The 20000-nt window shown below is 46.2% G+C and overlaps 1 protein-coding gene across 3 annotated transcripts in view; it reads left to right on the top strand.

The window, feature by feature from the left end:
• The window catches only part of arid4b (AT-rich interaction domain 4B), a 75170-nt gene that overhangs the window by 23649 nt on the left and 31521 nt on the right, over nt 1-20000 (top strand). For all 3 annotated transcript variants that reach the window (XM_063191880.1, XM_063191879.1, XM_063191881.1), the window contains exons 4-8: nt 9456-9521; nt 11573-11663; nt 12350-12429; nt 14378-14469; nt 19299-19440. In XM_063191880.1, the coding sequence (XP_063047950.1) occupies nt 9456-9521; nt 11573-11663; nt 12350-12429; nt 14378-14469; nt 19299-19440 (471 nt within the window). The remainder of the gene's footprint in view (nt 1-9455; nt 9522-11572; nt 11664-12349; nt 12430-14377; nt 14470-19298; nt 19441-20000) is intronic.

The following is a 20000-nucleotide window of genomic DNA, read 5'->3' as shown; positions in this document are numbered from 1 at the left end:
ATCTCTCCGTTACAATACGTCTCTGTTTACGCACCGGGCCTCGGCTAGTGTTTGGGTTATTAGGAGGCAGTTTGCTGCATGCTGACTGGCTTCTTTTTTTCTCACTCAAGTGACTAAGACATATTGACGTGCTGTATTATTAACATACTTCCAGCCCCGAGAAGCCCTCGCCAGTGCTTGTCTGCCTCTGTCGTTGGGCTGCTAGCCTAGCTGACCACGGGTCTTGGGGATTAAAAAAATGATATTTCCCGCAGCCTGCATTAATCCCGGAGTGATCTGAGGATAGAGTGTTTGTCCTTGCGGCCAGGCGGAGAGAGAAGCTGTTGGCACAGCTCCATTTAGCCACCCCTGAGGGACTGTCTGCTGTGCTCTGGGCCCTGCACGGCACAGCAGGTGTGGGAGCCACGGAGCAGAAGTAAAGGTTTAGAGATGGATCATGGATGGGAGAGATGGGCAGGGACGTGGAAAGTAAGGCTTGGCTATATGGCCAACTCCAAACACATGGGCACAATATATTTTTGTCCATATATATTGACCAATATCGATTTTTTGCAATTATCTTGAATAGGACTGGACAGTAGACAGGAGACAGTAGACAGTTGAACACATGGTGGAAGGCACAGCATGTAAACAAAGTAAACAAAATAAAAAGCAAGAATTATATAGACGCTAATGAGTAGCCTCATAAGGTGTACTATTCCACCAGTGGAACGTACTAGTCACTGAAAAGACTTAACTACCATAGTACTACATGACAATAACATTAAACAGTCTTAAGTAATGCATTTCGATTTAAAATGTGCTGTTACCAAAATGGCAATGACTAACATGTGCCATGTCATAATTTAATAGTTATGTATTTGATCATTATTGATTAATGGTTACTATTGCCAGTTTCTATTTTAATTGCTCAGACTTATTGTCCATGGAGATGGAAGGATGTGGGCAGAGGACAAGAGATATGGTGAGAGGGTGGAGAGAAGCGAGACTGCTCTTCTCTCCCTCTCCCTCCTGTCCCCTTGCGTAGGCCTACTTCACTGCTTCCTGACTACAGCTTCAGGCAATTTGGCGCTTGTCGTGCAAAACGCAAGGCACTTGCCTCAAGCAGGCCTGTCCTTTTCTGTCTGTCTGGTCGGTGGCTGCCGAAGAGGATCACTGGCCGAGTGCTCAGGGATGTCAGGAGGGTGGGCGGGCGCCATGTTTTTAGGCCACTCATGCATTTTCGCCATGAGAACAATGTGCGTGGGAGAGAGATATGTCTGTACTAGCGTTGCATGCATTGTTTTTATTTATTTATCTTTAAATGATCATGAATCGCTCGGTCTGAAAAGACTTGAAGCTAATTGCGGGATCATTCATAGAGCCTGGCGGACCGTGACCGTGCCCCCGTGCCCCCCGGTTCCTCACTCGGCACAATGCATTCTCTCATAGCAGCAGCAGCACCACGCGGCATGCCGTTGTTCTGCCTCGCTCCGTAGTTTATTAAAAGCTGCTGCTAATTTAAACTGGTAAATCGTGTCAAGTGCTTCAGGAAGAAATAAAAAGACGTCCGTTTTGCAAACCGATTACGGAACATTGTGTAACACACGGAATGTGTAGCACTGATCAAAGTAGACACGAAACAGAGTAACTACAGCAACAAAAAAAACACACGCACACACACACACACTCCATATTAACACAAATGGAGGATTATGGCAATTAGTCATGGGTTGTTGTGATTTTGAATATTCCCACCTAATGAATTCCACTCCAGTGCTTTGTTGAATTAATCTCTTTTTGACTGCAAAGCTTAACAAACAGGCTGGCTGGTGCCAGCCATATGGCGCCGCGCTCCTATGTGTGGTTTAAAAATAAGATCAAAGACCGCACGAGACTGCTCATATTTGCTGAAATCGTATCGCCATATTTTCATCATCTGTATGTTTGTGTGTGTTCCTTTTTTTCCTTTTAATGAGGGCAACGTCAGTTTTGCTCGACTCCATTTGACCTCCTTTTTATGGTGTATAGTCTGTGACCTTTGTGATGTATAATGTACAGTGGAAACCGGTATTCCCTTCACTGTCTGACGAGCCCCAGCAAACACACACACACCACACACACACACACACACACACACACACACACACACACACACACACACACACACACACACACACACACACACACACACACACACACACACACACACACACACACACACACACACACACACACACACACACACAGAAACATACACACAGTCTCTCACTCTCTCTCTCTGTCTCCTTCTCTCACGGCATTGTGAACATCCTAAGCCATCATATTCCCCTCTCTGCTTCCCTCAATCCCCAGCATATCCCCTCCAGCCACTGGTTACATCTCTCTCCAATGTAACACCCCCCCCCCACACACACACACACAGACACCACACATACACGCACAGACACTCTGCCCCTTCTTCCCCTGCATGTGTAGCTGGTGTGGTCCTGTTAGAAATAGGATTAGTCAATTTAGCTAAAAACCAGGACCCCTGCCGAAGAACCCTAATCAGATTCCTCTCATCATATCTCCAGTGACATCATTGGCCTTGGGCTGCTTGGCTCAGGTTCCTCCCTCCAGTGTCTCTACACTTAGTACAGAGGTCTTTGACCAGGCTCAGCACCACACCATACTATACCGGCTCCAGATCTGAGGTCCAAGCCTGTTTTTCAAAGTGTTGAACTCTCTCTATCTCTTTCTTCGCTCTCTCTCTCTCTTGCTTTTCGTGTTCTACGTGTTCTTTCCTCCTTGGTTGTTGTGCATACCCCCCTTCTCTCTCTTTCTCTCTCTCTCTCTCTCTCTCTCTCTCTCTCTCTCTCTCTCTCTCTCTCTCTCTCTCTCTCTCTCTCTCTCTCTCTCTCTCTCTCTCTCTCTCTCTCTCTCTCTCTCTCTCTCTCTCTCTCTCTCTCTCTCTCTCTCTCTCTCTCTGTCTGGTTCTGCCTTTGAGTGCCATTACAGTGATGTGCACTCCTCCTACTCCTTTCCCTCCTCCTCCTCTTTGTGGCTGCTGCCTGTCTCCTTAGGGACTCGTGGCCCTGTGTTCAAGGGAGATTAGTATTGCTTCGTGCTGCAGTCTCTCACCACCTTACAAGAGACTCATACCTCCTCCACCTCCACCACTTCCACCATCAGCCCCTTCACCTACTCCACCTCCACCATTACCATCACCACCACCACCACCTCCTCCTCCACCTCCATCATCAGCAACACCACCTTCATCAGCATCCAGCACCACCTCCACCATCAGCATCCTCCACCTCCAGCATCAGCACCTCCACCTCCACCACCACCATTACCTCCACCATCACCACCACCACCACTGTCAGCACTTCCACCATCACCACCACCACTATCATCAGCATCACCATCAGCCCCTCCACCTCCTCCACCTCCACCTCCTCCATTACCATCAGCACCTCCATCATCATCATCACCACCACCACTATCATCATCAGCAGCAGCAGCAGCACCACCACCAGCACCACCTACACAATGATCCTAGCCTAGTCTCCTCACAGCCTTCTTCTCGGTCTTAACATTGAAAAGAAAGAGAAAAGAACACGAGAGGTGCTGTGGGAAAGTCCTGCAACATGTAGCTGATGGAAGAATCATCTTCGCCACCACCACCACCACCCTCCCGCAGTCTAGTGAAGCCTAGACCCTACTGTACAGCATTGTCCTCCGTCCTTTAAGCTGGTGTTTAAGATGTCTTGACACAAAAAAAAGAAAGAGAAAAAAAGATGACGGGTCCTTCTCGGCTGGGGGAAAGCCCTGCAGCATGTGTAAGTGTGCCCGGCAGCATGCTAGGAGACTACAGTAGGCTACACTACACTACGCTACAATGTGGTGGTGTGTGCTGTGCTGTGATATGATGTGTGACGCTCAGCCAAGCGTTGAGGCTTCTGTCCCACAGCACATCACCTGAGCTCTCAGCCGGAACGTCAAACCGCGTTGTCAGGTTTTTTTCTCCCCCTCCCTCCCTTCTTCATTTCCTTATCCTCTCCTTTCCTCTCCTTTCCTCCACTTTGCTCTCTTCCTTTCCTCTCTTTCAAAAAGCCCGGCTCATCTCAGCTCCTCTCCTTCCTTCTCTGGCAAGTCCATTGATCCGACGCTGCCTTTGTGTCCACAAGCTGCCACCTGCGGTGTGACTTAATAGCACAGGTGGAAAGCAGCTCTGAGGGGGGGTGATGGTGATGCCGCTAGTGTTGGCATTCTCATACAGTACAGTACATTGGGCCGTTTGTTCATTCAGCCAAAGGGGGGGAGGGGCGACGACAAATGGGCCAGTTGTCCAGGGCACAGTGGGTGGGGTGTGGGGGCAGAGTTGGGAACCCGTTATATTGTATGCATTGAGAGGAGGGCAGGCCCGGATTAAGGCTACCCCCCCCGCAGAAAAAAATACCATGACAAAATTACATAAGACATCTCATAATTCCGAGCTATAAATTAAGTCTGCTAACTGCAGAGAGGAATATTAACAAAGTGAATTTTTCAATACGTAGTGAATCTGTAATTCAGCAAAATAGTTTTCCCTCCTTTGACCAATTAGGTGCCCCTGGCTGTGGGGGCGCCTAGGCTACAGTATCTAGCCTGTTCGTTTATCCGGCCCTGGAGGGGGCCCTTTCAAATGGTTTTGTCCCGGGCCTGGTTGAAGCTGTGAGCGGCCCTGGGTGGCTGCCAGAGCTGGCGTGTGTGTGCGTAGGATGCTGGAGGTGTCGGATCAGATTGCCAGGTCTACGGTAGTCTGCTGGCGGAGGGAGATGATTCATGTGCTCGGCAACCAGGGCCAGATGTGATGCGTTATCTGACATCACTAATCAGGGTTTTCATACACTGCTGGGAGGGGGCTCCTGGGCATTCATGATGTTATCAAGATTTAAATAAGACAGCATTTGGCTATTCATACCAACAAGTCCTTAAGCCCATCTGTAAATATGAATTCTGATCTCATGAATATTTTTCTTGTGAAGATAGTGTATGTTTGCATTACTGCCTTCACATTTTAATAATCTGTTTGTAAATAGGTCACATGCAGTATATGTAGCACTGATATATGAGATCTCAATCTCAGTGCGCATCAATATTTGTATTGCACCGTCAAAATCTGTTCGATCCTATTCTATTCAGTTGTATTCTGCTCTGTGCATTTCTATTCTGTTCAATTCAGTTGTATTGAAGATGCATTTCTATTCTGTTCTATTCTATTCTGTTCCATTTTGTTCTATTCATCACTTAATGTCATGTGGTTATGTGGAATAGTCCATGTAAAGTATCAGTTTTCAACCAGTGCTTAGCATGAACTGCTTAACCCCTCTAGTTAGCGCAGTGGAAGTTATTTGGCTCTGCCAGGCAGCTAGCGAGTGCTGCGCTGATTAATTCTGCGGAAATGCTGCTGGCCTCTGCCGCTCTTATCCCTTACTCGTTACGGCCATTAACCCACTCTTTAGGTCAGTCAAGCCACGCGTGAAGCCAGGGTGCTAATTTATAAACAGCTGTGGTGTTTATGTACAGGGCACTCCCAAAAGCACACTGGAAATTCCCCAAATTCTTGACCTGGTAAATGTTGTTTTTTTTCTGTGCTACTGTAGAGGTAGACATACAGTACAGTACTGTAAATGGCCTTTGAACCCCACAGATGAGTCAGCTTGTTTGGTCGGTGAGGATCTGAGGCGGTGCCGCAAATCCAAAGCCACGTAACTGCTTTGGTGTACCTCTGTGTGTTCCGGCTTTGTGCATGCTAACCACAAGAATGCCCCGAACGTCTGTTGCAAAACAAGCCGCACACGCTCCCGCTAGTGATGCACAATTACACATGCTAAATGGAATATTTACGACTTAGCACAAGCTCAATTAGCGTTGCATAGTTTTGTTTTGTTCTATTTTCATTGGAAGTGTTGCTCTGTGTCATGTTTAGACAAATTATACTCCCCCAAACACTAAGCACCCTGTGTCTGTGTGTGTGTGTGCGTGTGTCTGTGCCTGCGTGTGTGCGTGTGTCCGTGTGTATGTGTCTGTGTGTGTGTGTGCGTGTGTCTGTGCCTGTGTGTGTGTGTGTGTGTTCATGCGCGCGTGTGTGTGTGTGTGTGTGTGTGTGTGCGCGCGTGTGTGTGTGTGTGTGTGTGTGCGCGCGTGTGTGTTTGTGTGTGTGTGTGTGTGCGCGCGTGTGTGTGGTTTTCCACCTCGTCTCTCTGTACATGGCCAGTGTATTTGCTTAAACCCAGAGCAGCTGTTATCACTGGTGTGTGTGTCAACTGCGGACCTCCCCTCTCCCAGGACCCAGAGTCTCTCTCTCTCTCTCTCTCTCTCTCTCTCTCTCTCTCTCTGCACTTTCATCTGCAGATGGACGGTGCACATTTCACCCACCAGACAGACACACTCTTCCTCTTGTGGCTGTGCCATATGCTGCCTAGGCTAGAGTTCCAGGAAAAAAGTCAAAAAACTTGCTTACACGATGCAACTGTGCTTTTGGATTGCACACTACAGTGGAGATTCAGAATCAGTGTTACCGTCCCAGGACATTAGCATTAGATTTGCAATAAAAACCAAATCAGAGGAAAACGTGCTTACTCGTTGCAACTCGGTGCTCTTGGATTGCACTGCGTAGTAGAGTTTGAAAATCAGTTATTATTGTAGGCCAAGTAGTACATTCAGCATACAATAAATTTGACTCCAGTACATTTTTACTTTGTGCACATAGCAGGGGCCTAATCCAAGCTTGCATACGCGGTGCGTCTGTGCTTCTGGATTGCACAGCATTGTAGTTTCAGAATACGTTTTTGCAGACCAAGTACCGGTACATCAGCATGTACAAGGAATTTGACTCTGGTAGATGTTTGCTCTCCATGCACACCCAGTATTATAATGCTAAATGTATGTAGCACTGGTCCTTTAATGGCAGTGGTCAGGATTGGCTTGTAGTGTTTTTTTTTCTCTTTTGAGCTGGGGCTGGCTGGTGTTCAAGTACATGGCCAAGGCTGTGCGGTTGTTGGTGGTCTGTGTGTCACCAAGGTCGGCTTCTTGTGTACGCGGACAGTAAGTGCATTCGAGTAGTCGTCAACGCATGCATGCGCATTTAGACAGCAATGCACTCTGGATGAAAATGCTGCATGACCGTTTCCTGTCAATCTTCGAAATTTCGGTGATGTTGCGTCGACGAGGTGACATGTCACATGGTGTCAAACTATCGCGGGATGAATGCGACTGCAGTCAGATCTTGCAACCTCTGCAGTTGCTTATCCCCTTCAACGCTCGTCTACAGACCGCCTCCGAGGTCACGCGCCCATGAGCTGGTTGGTCAACAACTCACTCACGTGTGTATATAAGTCTTGTCTGACACCTCCACACAAGTTTGCGCAGGTCCCCACTTCAGCTCCTCCTCGCTGCCTGTCCCCCCACTTCTCACACGTGGTGTGTTAGTAGAGCAAACTGGTGCGAGCTCATCGTCTCGTTGATATTTGTGGCCGACTTTAAATGCACTGTATTTAATAACACCCACATCGTGACAACAAGTTCTCGCTCACGTGCTTCGCCAATGTTGGTCGACAGCAACAAAGTCGTATGGGGCTACTGGCTCACGCTGCAGGGGAGAAAACACACACCGCTTTGCTGACCTAAATCCCTCCCTCTAGTCTGGATATATCTGTTTATTCAGGTTTTTGTTTTTGTTGTTGTTGTTTTCTGTTTGTTTAGTTTTTTGCTTTTATCGAATCTTTCACCTGGACCAGCACTTTTCACCTATAAGATGTGCAGTTTAGGATTCTTCGCTCACTCATCTGGGTGAGGTGGAAAAACTGGACTGACGTGGTGAAAGTCCCGCTAAGATTTCCTTTCTGAAACTCCAACTCCCATTGTCATTGTGACACAGTGCACAAGTGCACACTTTACACTGCACAAAACGAAATTGCATTTAATGCCTCACCCGTGCAAGGTGGCAGGCTCCAATGGCGCCCCAAGGGAGCAGTGCGGCGGGACTGTACCATGCTCAGGGTACTTCAGTCATGGAGGAGGATGGGGGAGAGCACGGGTTAATTACTCCCCCCCCACCACCACCTCCACCAACCTGGTGGGTCGAGAGTCGAACAGGAAACCTTTGGGCTACAAGTCTGACGCCTTAGCCGCTTACCCATGATTGCCCTTTTTTCCCCCCACATCTGCTCCTCATTTTGGAAACTTGCATTTCCATGACCGGTCCCCCATCGCAGAGTGCACACAAACCTGCTGCATTGACTGTTGGAGATGCACACCTTCACACCAGATGACAATCAGGCACACCACAGCACCATTGTCTGCTTGTCTGGATGTGTTTGAAACAAGAGGAAGTGGGAAGCTCGGACATGTGCATGGCACAGATAATGTCAGCAGATGTAAGTCTGATATGCCCGCTGGTTTGTTGATGGACACGGTAGACATGGAGATGTGGTAGGGGATAACAAAACAAACTGTGCCCCCCCCCCCCCATCTCTCTCCCCCAAGTTTGTTTGGAAAAGTTGGAAATGTAGGAATTTGTTTGTGTCCCACCACCCTCCCTTTAACTATTTTGGTCTCTCTCTCTGTCTCTCTGTCTCTCTGTCTCTCTATCTCTCTCTGTCTCTCTATTTCTCTATCTGTCTTTCTCTCTCTCACTCTCTCTCGCACTCTCTCTCTCTCTCTCTCTCTCTCTCTCTCTCTCTCTCTCTCTCTCTCGCACTCTCTCTCTCTCTGAAAGGTATGCAAGTGAGTGTTTTCATTTAACAGGGGGAGTCACATACTTTCCGCAGGAGCTGCCAGTATTAGCTGCCAGTGTTAGCAATAGCAGCTATAGCAGACTACCCTTAAAAGATCAAGGCTTCCCCGAAGAACCTCTCTCCCTCCTACTCCTCCTTCCCTCCTCCTCCCTCTCCCTCCCTCCAGCGCCCTCCTCTTCCTTCTCATCCTCCACCTCCTCCTCCTTCTGCTATTAAGTGAAAGCTACGGTGTGATGCTCCCTCTCGTCACCCCTCTGGGCCCTGTGACACACACACACACACACCCACACACCCACACACCCACATACACACACACACACACACACACACACACACACACACACACACACACACACACACACACACACACACACACACACACACACACACACACACACACACACACACACACACACACACACACACACACACACACACACACACACACTCTCTCTCTCTCTCTGAGTGGTTGGCACCGGCCCCCATCCCCCTGCAGAGAGGGCTAGACATGACAGCAGCTTGAGAGGTCGAAGAAAGAAAGTGTGTGTGTGTGTTTGTTTACTCTGGTTACTGATTCTCTCTCTCTCTCTCTCTCTCTCTCTCTCTCTCTCTCTCTCTCTCTCTCTCTCTCTCTCTCTCTCTCTCTTTCTCTCTCTTTCTGTCTCTCTCTCTCTCTTTCTCTCTCTCTCTCTCTCTCTCTCTCCACCGCAGGTGACCTTCAAGCGGGACGCATCGACTGTCGAGGTGCACGATGAGCACATCAGAGGGCCTCTGAAGGTATGTGTCACTGTTTTGGTTCTTAGACCTGACTCTGTTGGAGTTCTCAGCTGTGGGGTGGGGGGGGCAGGACGGCAGGCGACTGGGACAGCCGTCTAAAATACTTCTTGTTGTTGTCATTAACATGGCACAGGCATGCACTCGGCTCATATCACTCAGCTGTGCTCTGTAATAGAATCTCAGAGATTTAAAATAACCATTGAACCATTAAATAACCACTGCCGGTTTGTTTGGAAACTGTGTCATGTTCGATATATAGTGTATGGAGCAATGTACTCGGGCGGAATTTTTTTCAGCGATTTCTATAGCTGTTGTTGGCCCCTTGCTCTGATTCTGACACCGCTTTCAAACTACATGGTCACATGCTGTTACTGCTACTACTACTACTACTACTACTACAGTTACCACTGCTACTACTATTAATACCGCTACTGTGGCTGCTACTACTGTTACTACTACTATTACTGCTGCTACTGTTACTACTACTATTACTACGACTACCACAACAACTCCTATTACTACGATTACTACCACTACTTCTGTGGCTATTGCAAATTACTAGGCAGTCTGGAGGATGCTTGCCTGATATCTTCAGCGTGTCTGGGTCTGTTTTTGAGATGTGTGCAGTTATGCAGTAGGGAGCTCCCAACAGCTACTCTACCCCTGTAGTTACAAACTGGAAACATCCACACTTTCCAGGTTGACTCCAAAGGTGTGTGAGATGAGATGTGACAGTTTTAAACTGGTGTTTGCCATGGTAATAATAACCCAGAAATGCAGGAAGAGCATTGCAGTGTTGATCTGCTCTTTTCAGTTACTGTAAGTCAAATCATTCATGCTGCATTCTTCTCAAGTTCTGCTGTCACTGGACTCATTGCTCGCCTGTATTTTTCAAAGCACATTTGCAAGCATCTCAAAGTTTGTCAGTGGTTTTGTTGTAAAGAGAATGTGCCGAAAGGAAGGAATAGCATTATGCAACAGTTAGTAGTACATGAATCATTTTCATGCTGCAGTTTCCACAATTCATGATAATGGCATTAATATGCAGTAGTAATAATAATGATAAATGTATATTGAGTCAAAGTGTTTTCAAAGGTGTCTCACATGTTGATTCAATCAGTAGCAATGCAACTTCCTAATATTTGTGTGTATTTGGATGTTTTGTGACCACTTCATTTTGGCTTTGATGCTTCCTATCAACATCCAATTTATAGCCTAAGCGAAGAGTCGTTTGAGTAGCTATGGTGGGCAAGACTGTCCCGCTGGGTGTCAGACAGCTTGACGCATAATTCAGAAATTCTGAAATGCTGCACCTTTAGTCACAGTAGTTAATTGTATAGCAACTCTGGAGCTCAGTAGCGTTGCCTTGGTCGCGCTCGCTCGTCATGGGTCTTGGTCTGACTTGCACTGGACATAGGAAGCAAATGTTGACCCCCATGTAGTCCTCCAGAACATTTTATTGTCACCAGTGCAGAAATATGAAAAGCCTTCAGCACTGCGACAACAGTTCTTTTTTTTTGGCTGGATTATAAATTGGTCTTTGTGTGGCCTTTCTGCCCTCTGCCAAATATGCCCCATTGCGAGTCAAGTGGTCTTGCCCCTGTAATGAGTACATTTCCAGGCCTGGCCACACAGCTGAATGTCCTTATCAGTGGGCCCTACACACTGGCCTTCAGTGGAGGAGAAGTAGTAATGACAACCACCATCACAATAGTAGAGAGCCGCTTCAGGGATCAGCGGAGTTCAGATTTTGGCAGTCGGAAACGGCAGAGGAATATGTCCTCTCTTCAGCTCTAATTTTAACCGCCATTATTCTCTTCTCTGCTTTCAATGGCAGGTTTTGAATAGACTCACTTAAAATAGCATTGTGGTATCGTAGCTCTCAGTTGTCTTTTTTTCTCTTCTTAGCTTTGGTCATTATTTTCCTGAACAATGTTCGAGGTCATTGCTACAAATTTGTGCCGGTCATGCGACCTTATTTTGAGATTTAAAAAGATGGGTAAAGGTGTAACACGTATCCTAAAACATGCACAACATCTGACCTGTTTCAGGTGGGTCTTGTGGTAGAGGTGAAAAACCAAGATGGAGTCTACCAGGAGGCCACCATAAACAAACTGACGGATGCAAGCCTGTACACTGTCGGTAAGCCTTTTTCCTCATAACTTTTGTTTTATTTAACCCGTGTTTAGCCTGGGAAGTCCCATTGAGACTAAGTCTCTTCTGTCAAGGAGTCCTGGTCAAGGTGGATGTGTGTTAAGTGAATAATACTGAATATAAACTGTACTGACTTTGGTTTGTGTTTGTTATCTAAAGACACCCTCTTTCCTCTAAAAGCATATGTTTTACAGATTGTCGTCATTATTATCAATAGAAATTAATGTTTGGGTCTAAATGAAAACAAGGAATGGAGCTAATGGTGTTTTTTTCCCCCTTGCCTTTGTGTCGCACACTGAATATGATTAAAATTCATGAAAGCGCAGTCTGGTTTCAGTTTGTGCTGCTGCCTTTCGCAGAAGATAAAGTGTTTTCAAATAATGCAGGCGAGTGTTTGTGAGCTGGTTTATGTATATGTGTGTCAGCCAGGGAGAAAAGGCAACGGAGAGAAAAAAAAGGGGGGATAGAGAAAGCTGAGAAAGAGAAGTAGAGGGAGAGAAAAAAAAATCAGCAACAGAGAGAGGTAGAGATGGAATGAGAGAAATGGGCAGTGACAGAGAGAGAACAAGGGAAGAGAGAGAGCAAGGGAAAGCAAGTGAAAGAGTAGGAGAGGAAAAAGACAAAGACATCCTAACTTCCTTGTTCTGCTGTGCTGGGTTTTGTTTTCACCGCAGTGTTTGACGACGGTGATGAGAAGACCCTGAGGCGATCTTCTCTGTGCCTAAAAGGAAAACGTCATTTTGCAGAGAGCGAGGTAAGCCCTTTGTCTTCCCTCCCCTCGCTGGTCTGCCTCTTGTTGTCCTGTCCTTCATAGTGTGTGTGTGTGTGTGTGTGTGTGTGTGTGTGTGTGTGTGTGTGTGTGTGTGTGTGTGTGTGTGTGTGTGTGTGTGTGTGTGTGTGTGTGTGTGTGTGTGTGTGTGTGTGTGTGTGTGTGTGTGTGTGTGTGTGTGTGTGTGTGTGTGTGTGTGTTTTACACCATGCTTTTCCCTCCCACTACATTTGTTTTTCTTTTTTATGAAAGCAGAGCAAAATGTACCTAGAGACATACATCTGTGTGTATCTTTTGTCCTGCTTTCGTGCTGCTAAACTGAAGAGATGTGTGGGAGAGACAAAACCTTTGAGATCTGTTTTTAGAAACACTCTCCATGCTGGAGTTGGGATTGGGCTGCATGAAGCAAAAATGTACCTAGATGGTTTCAAATGTCCATGTCTTCACGCTGCGTGATTGAAGAGTTGTTTTCGGGAGATGTCCGTTTTTATAGAAACCTTTTCCTATGTTGGAACTGTGGATTGATCACCACAAGGCAAAAATATACTTCGATGCTTGTTTGCTCTCTTCGCAGAGAGCGAGGCAAGTCCTTTGTTTTGCCTAGCCTGCTTGTTGCCCTGTCCTTCATACAGCGTGTGTGTGCGTGCGTGCGTGCGTGTGTGTGTGGCGTGCATTGTGCGTGCGGATGGGTTGTATGTTTTCCACCATGATCTTTCCTCCACTACTTTTTTTTTTTAAAGCAGAGTAAAATGTACCTTGACATACAGTATAGGCCAAACGTTTGAACACACATTCTTCAATGCATTATTTTTATTTTCGTGGGTATACAGTACATGTACAATTTCTTGGAGGGCATCAAAACTGAGCATGACCACATGTAGAATTATGTGCTTCACAAAAATCCAGTTTATCTGGTTTAAAGCTTGTTTTAGGCATTTGCCAATACCTGTACTTCTGTTCTTGCACAGTTTTGATACCTTCTTATTCAATAAAATGTGAATTATTTTTGTGGCTATTTACGGCACACTGTAGATTTTCGCCAATGGTGTGTCCAAACGTTTGGCCTATACTGTATGTAGCAGAGGCCACCTAGCAGAGTGTGGTGTGGAACGTTAGTAAACCTCCCTCCCGAAGTCTCATACAGTATTGGTAGTGCTGAGCTATCGCACTGGTCCTTTAGCTCTGCGGTATCATGCTATGCCTACAATGCCCGAACTGATGCATTGACTAGAAGGTCGCGAGTATGTACGTATCTTTGGCCTACTCACTGCTAAACTGAAGAGATGTGGAAAGTATTTGAGATCTGTTTTTAGAAACATTCCTGATGCTGGAATTAGGATTGGACTGCATGATGTTTCAATTTGTCCATCCTGCTGCTAGCTGTTAGATTGAAGAGTTGTTTTGGGTGCTGATTGTTTTTAGAAACATTATCCCATTTCATCCCCGCGAGGCAGAAATATACTTGCATGTTCTTTGTCCTGAGTCTAACTGCCTTGTGGAGTTGCTTTGGGAGAGGACATTTGTTGAAGCTTTTTCCATGTTATTGGAATTTGGGATTAGCATCTCAAGGCAACATTGTAAGATTTTTAATTGCACATCTTGACATCTGCTACTAACTGCTTAGAGGAGGCGAGGTTTTAGGACATAACCAGACATTTTCTAGGTTTTCACCGTATCAGAGATATATATTTTTAAATTATTCCCCATGTTGTTGGAGCTGGAGAGTAAGCAGCACCACGAGCTGTAGGTAGTTCACCATGTCATCCACTGGGATTAATTTGTAATCCTTCCTCTCTCTCTCTCTCTCTCTCTCTCTCTCTCTCTCTCTCTCTCTCTCTCTCTCTCTCTCTCTCTCTCTCTCTCTCTCTCTCTCTCTCTCTCTCTCTCTCTCTCTCTCTCTCCTTCTATCTCTCTCTCTCTCCCTCTCTGGCAGACACTTGACCGGCTCCCTCTCACCAACCCAGAGCACTTCGGGACGCCAGTCATCGGCAAGAAGACCAATCGGGGCCGACGCTCCAATCCTATGTGAGTATACTCGCAAATGAGCCTGCCCATGTCTAGCTCTTGGCCAATAGATTTCTATGTTCCTTCTCTTCTTATCTTGGGAGGTGCCTTGATGAAGTTATGCAGTATGGCATGTTTATTAGAGGAAAAGCCAAACAAAAGGCATTTTTCATTGGATCAGTATGATGTTGCGGGTGTCACAGTGAAAACTAGTGAGTCGTCTACCTTGATGTGACCATGCATTTTAAAATGGAGCATGACGGTAGGAACACATAGCAGGCGAAGAGAGGCGAAATTCATTGACAGCTCAACCGTCATCAGGTCGTCGCAGCGAATCCAATGGAATGCAATAGTTATGTTGTTGATTTGATTGGGCCACCACAGGCGAATTCGCTCCTCATTTGCATAATATTAAAGGGTATGCCACTATTTTGGGGCTTAATACAGTTAAAATCGTTGGCAAGGGTTTATAAAGGTGGTAAACTGTCTATTTTTCATGTTAAGCGTTATCTTGCTTTAAGACAAGTTAAAGAGGAAATATGTCGCTAAGCTAGTGAAAGTCAATGGATCCGTGTAGCATGCCACAATGCTACACGGGTTCATAGACTTTCACTAGCTTAGCGACATATTACTTGTTTTAACTTGTCTTAAAGCAAGACAACGCTTAACTTGAAAAATAAGACAATTTACCACCTTTATAAACCTCAGCCAACGATTTTAACTGTATTAAGCCCCAAAATAGTGGCATATCCCTTTAAACTTGGTTTAATGCTTTCGCTTCGCTTCGCTCCTGTTCGCTTGCTTTCGCTTGCCTTCGCCTCTCTCATAGGAATGAATGGTGAAGTTTGCTTCGCTTGGCCAAATTCGTGTCTATGTGTACCTACCGTGAGGAGGTTGTAAACATTAACTACAGCAGCTGCTCGGATGCAGACTTGGGTCATTTTGCCATCTCTCAGCAGTTGATGTCACGCTTTGAAGGTTTATTTACATTGTTGTGTGAGTCATATCACACAGCTCCTGCTTGATGCTGTGTGTGTGTGTGTGTGTGTGTGTGTGTGTGTGTGTGTGCGTGTGTGTGTGTGTGCGCGCGAGTGTTTCAAACATGGGAAGCCCGTCCCAAGGACTCACAACATAGAGAGAGTGCTCTGATGGGAGGACAGATCCATGGTCCAGCCACAATTATTTTCTATGGTGTGACGCTAGATCAGCCAGGCAGGCAAAACAAAAATCTGCTGCTATGGATTTTCTAGTTTGCTTTGTCACATATACTATCAGCATGATGGCAGATCTAGTGACCCATTTAAAGCCTTTCCAGTGTTGGTTGAAACAGTGGCTGCAAGCCTCAAAGCTATTTGAAGCTTCTTTTAAATTGAGGTCTTTTGTCTTAACCAGCAGCCCATAACACCCCACTGATGGTCCAGGAATCCTCAGTCCCATTCCGTGCCAATTGTGCGCTGGTCAGCAGATATGACGGTTGGGCAGAGGATGAGATTAGGGGGCTAAGGGGATAGGTGGGAAGTGGAACAGACACATGATTGATAAGGTAGAGACGGTTCACAAGGAGTGTCCTCTGGAATCCACATGACATAAGGTTCTGAGCTGCAATCCTATGGCACCCATGCCCCTTTAGCAGACTAGGACACTAGGAAAAGGAATTGAGTTCAATGGAAAGCCACTATGCCCATTTTAGGAGACCAGACTTGATCCCACTTTGTTGCATTGTTGACACGTGGTATGATCTACTTTGACTACCATATTGAAAATCTTTCAGTGGAGTATGCAAGTGTTGTGGAGGAGCCTTTGTAGACACAGGCTGCCAATCATTCTAGCTACTCACGTAATTTCCGCCGTGCTCCGGACATGAGACGTGAGGCACAACATAATTGATAATCAAAGTTATAACTTGCAAAAACATAATTCAAAAGTCATTCTCTGATTCTCTGCAATTAGGATATTGAATGAGGAAAGTCCCTAAAAAGCTGCTCTGCACTGCTTGGCAACAGGAAATATTATTGATTTGTCCGGGCGACACTGAGGCGTGAGGTTGGAGGAAAGAAAGGGAGGAACTAGAATGACTCACAGCAGGTGTGGGGAATCGTTTGCATTCGAGGGGCCACTTCAAATTGTATAAAGTCCTCCAAGGGCCATACTGTGAACACAAACCAGGATTTCCCTCCTGCACTTTAGGATCATGAAGGCGGCCTCCTTCACAACAGACCCCACCTTCACCATGTCCCCTGAAAATATCACTTAATTGTATTGCAAATGTAATTTCTAACATTTCTTTACAAAACGTGTCATATTTCATGTGAAACTGCAAGACATTAAAATTATTTCGGAGGGCGGATAAGACTCAAGGTCCGTGTCTCCTCAAACAGGCCCAGAATGACACCTGGAATAATATGACATACACTGATCCGATTTGATACACACACACACACACACACACACACACACACACACACACACACACACACACACACACACACACACACACACACACACACACACACACACACACACACACACATTCTAGCTCATGTAGAGGCAGAAGTGCTCCAAAATTGAAGCAAGCAGAGAGGGCCTTGGACCTGTCACATATGCAGACCTAGGGCCTCATTCATCGGCCCTCATCGGAAAGCTTGGAAATCCCGCTCACTTCATTCCCATGATGGTATTCGCAGAAAAGTCAATGTTTTTCCATCTTCATTATTATTAGTATTGCGAAAATGACTGAGGAGCTTTGCACTTTTGGAGGGGGATTGTTCCCTGTGGATCGAGAAACAAATGGGCCACTTATCCAGCCTGGAGCAATGATGGTTAATCCCGGGCTCTCTCTCTATTCCCTCAGGTCCACACTTCAGCACTCTATAGTGAGCTATTTTTATTTTAAAAAGTGGGATTTCTGACAGAATAACACTAGCCCGGAGCAAGCCCGTCCACTTGTGAACCCTTTGCCCTTTCCGTTTCAGAACAGTGGGTGTTTTTTTTTTCTTCTTCTTTCTTTAACAAAAAAAACTAACTTATAAACTTACAAAATATGAAAATTGTCAGCAGGAATGAATGAAATGTGAAGGGCATGTGTTTGTTTATGTTGAGCAGAAGTAGGGTGTTTTGCTTGTGTACGATGAGTACACGTCTTGGTGGTAAACAGATAGCTGGGCGCAAATAACGAAGAGTAAAACGGCTGTGAATGACAGGAAGAGAAGGATAGATGAGAGAGAGAGAGAGAGAGAGAGAGAGAGAGAGAGAGAGAGAGAGAGAGAGAGAGAGAGAGAGAGAGAGAGAGAGGAGAGAGAGAGAGAGAGAGAGAGAGAGAGAGAGAGAGAGAGAGAGAGAGAGAGAGAGAGAGAGAGAGAGAGAGAGAGAGAGAGAGAGAGAGAGAGAGAGAGAGAACTGAATGGTGAGTCACATAGCATATTGAACGGGCGAGCAAATGAGTGGAGTCATCAGTGTGCGTAGCCTAATTAGCCGGTATCCAGAGCGGTTATAGCCTACACAGGCAGCACTTGTGAGGTGCGAGCCAGCCAGCTAGTTGCTTCTTACAGAGCAGAGCACAGCTCACTGTCTGAGGCTGCTACTGCTGATGCTGCTGCTACTGCTGCCGATAGTGCTCCCACTGAGAACCAATATCATACTGTGCTGCTACATATGAAACTGCTCAACATACGTAGGCTTCCCATGAATGTGTCTGATACCGCCTAGCGCCCCACCTTTGTTAACAACTGTGGTGTGTGAGAAACATGCAACACTGCTTGGGCTGCTTCTACTGTGTGTGTTGATCTTACTGGGAAACAGGCAGTGTAGCACAGCATATCACATTGCTTAGCCCAGAACTCCCTCCTGTCTGCTCAGAGCTCCCTGTCTCTTAGCCTGCGGTTGTGTTATACTGAGAACCATGCTGCCCAACAGAGCGTGGGTGCGTGCTTACGTACGTTTGTGTGTGTGTGTGTGTGTGTGTGTGTGTGTGTGTGTGTGTGTGTGTGTGTGTGTGTGTGTGTGTGTGTGTGTGTGTGTGTGAGAGATCTGCCAATGGCTAAATGTATGTAAATGTGTGTTATATGGCTAAATCTGTGATATATATTTTACATGTTTAATATGTTGTGCAATAATGTGTATAATGTCTTGTGTACAGTGTATTTGTGTTGAGCTGTTAGACACCTTAATTTTCTCCTCCTCTCCTCTCCTCTCCTCTCCTCTCCTCTCCTCTCCTCTCCTCTCCTCTCCTCTCCTCTCCTCTCCTCTCCTCTCCTCTCCTCTCCTCTCCTCTCCTCTCCTCTCAATCACTTGGCACTGACTCAAAGGCTACCAAAGCCTGTGTGAAAGCACAGCTGCATGATTGTTGTATGAACTGTGCTATGTAATTTCAGGTAGTATTACTGCACTGCATGCAGCTCAAAGCCGACTAGTGGGAGATTGGCAAATGCCAGAGCGCTCTGTCTACTCACTACATCGGTGGCAGCTTTGAAAAGGACGGAATTAATTTGCAGGCGGCATGGTGTTAAAAGGAGCCATGTGTGGGAAACGAGTGTAGGTGTTGTGTTGGCTTGTGTGTGCATGTGTCTGTGTGCGAGTATAGTATAGTGTAGTGTCTGTGTGTTTGGTGTAGTGGCGCAGTGCTGAGAATGGGCAAATCAGAGGTGAAAACAATCGTGCGTGTGTGTGCGTGTGTGTAAGAGACAGAGACAGAGACAGACTAATGCATGTGGGTTTGAGCACACCTCCTTCCATAAACATCTCCGGCTGAGTGGAAACAGTGTTTGCACATAAGTGACGCCGTGTGTGAACAGGTTACGGCGTAACCTCCAGACGCATGACTGTCCTCTTGTCTGCTTGTGTCTCGTCGTCAGTCAAGAAGAGGAGTCGTCATCGTCCTCCAGTGAGGAGGAGGAGGGGGACCAGCGGCAGAACGATGACCTGTTTGGCAAGGTGGTGTGTGTGGAGGCGGTCACCACGGGAGACAAGAAGAAGGCATCCTGGTACCCTGCCCTGGTGAGTCGCCGTTTTGCATCTCTTCTCAGTGTTTCCCGCAGAATTTTTGTCAGCATTTTTGTCAAGGTGGTGGGGGGTTAGAGACATATTACTGTCACCATTGGAGAGGCCATGATGCGCCGTTTCATATGAAATATGAGAGGAAAAACCCCTAAAAGTATACATTTATGGTGAAACAAATTCAGAAATTTCATTCACAACACAAAATCTTTGTCTTTTGAGGGGACATAGTCAAGGTGGTCGGTGTTTGTTGCCCAGCAATATTGTGCTGGGGGAAGCCCTGCTTCTGCTGAAGACATGCTGCAGTTCTTTAAGATCTTTTATCTGTACTTTTTATTATTATCTATATGTATCAATGTAAAATGTGTTTTGAAAAGAATGGCTTTGCTTCAGGATTGCTTTTGAATGGATTTTAATCTTGGATATATCTTTATGTTCCGCTGTTAGCCTTTGTACATTGTTTGGTGAAGTCGAACAACATTTCCCCCCCAGGTCAGTGAATAAGCGATGCAGCCGGGTATGGGTTTAAAGGAAAGTACAGAAAGTCTTTACATAATGTA

Source organism: Engraulis encrasicolus, chromosome 24 (genome assembly GCF_034702125.1).
Source record: "Engraulis encrasicolus isolate BLACKSEA-1 chromosome 24, IST_EnEncr_1.0, whole genome shotgun sequence".
Lineage (NCBI taxonomy): Eukaryota > Metazoa > Chordata > Actinopteri > Clupeiformes > Engraulidae > Engraulis > Engraulis encrasicolus.
Note: the sequence above shows the minus strand (reverse complement) of the source record. Positions and strands in the feature narration are given on the sequence as shown.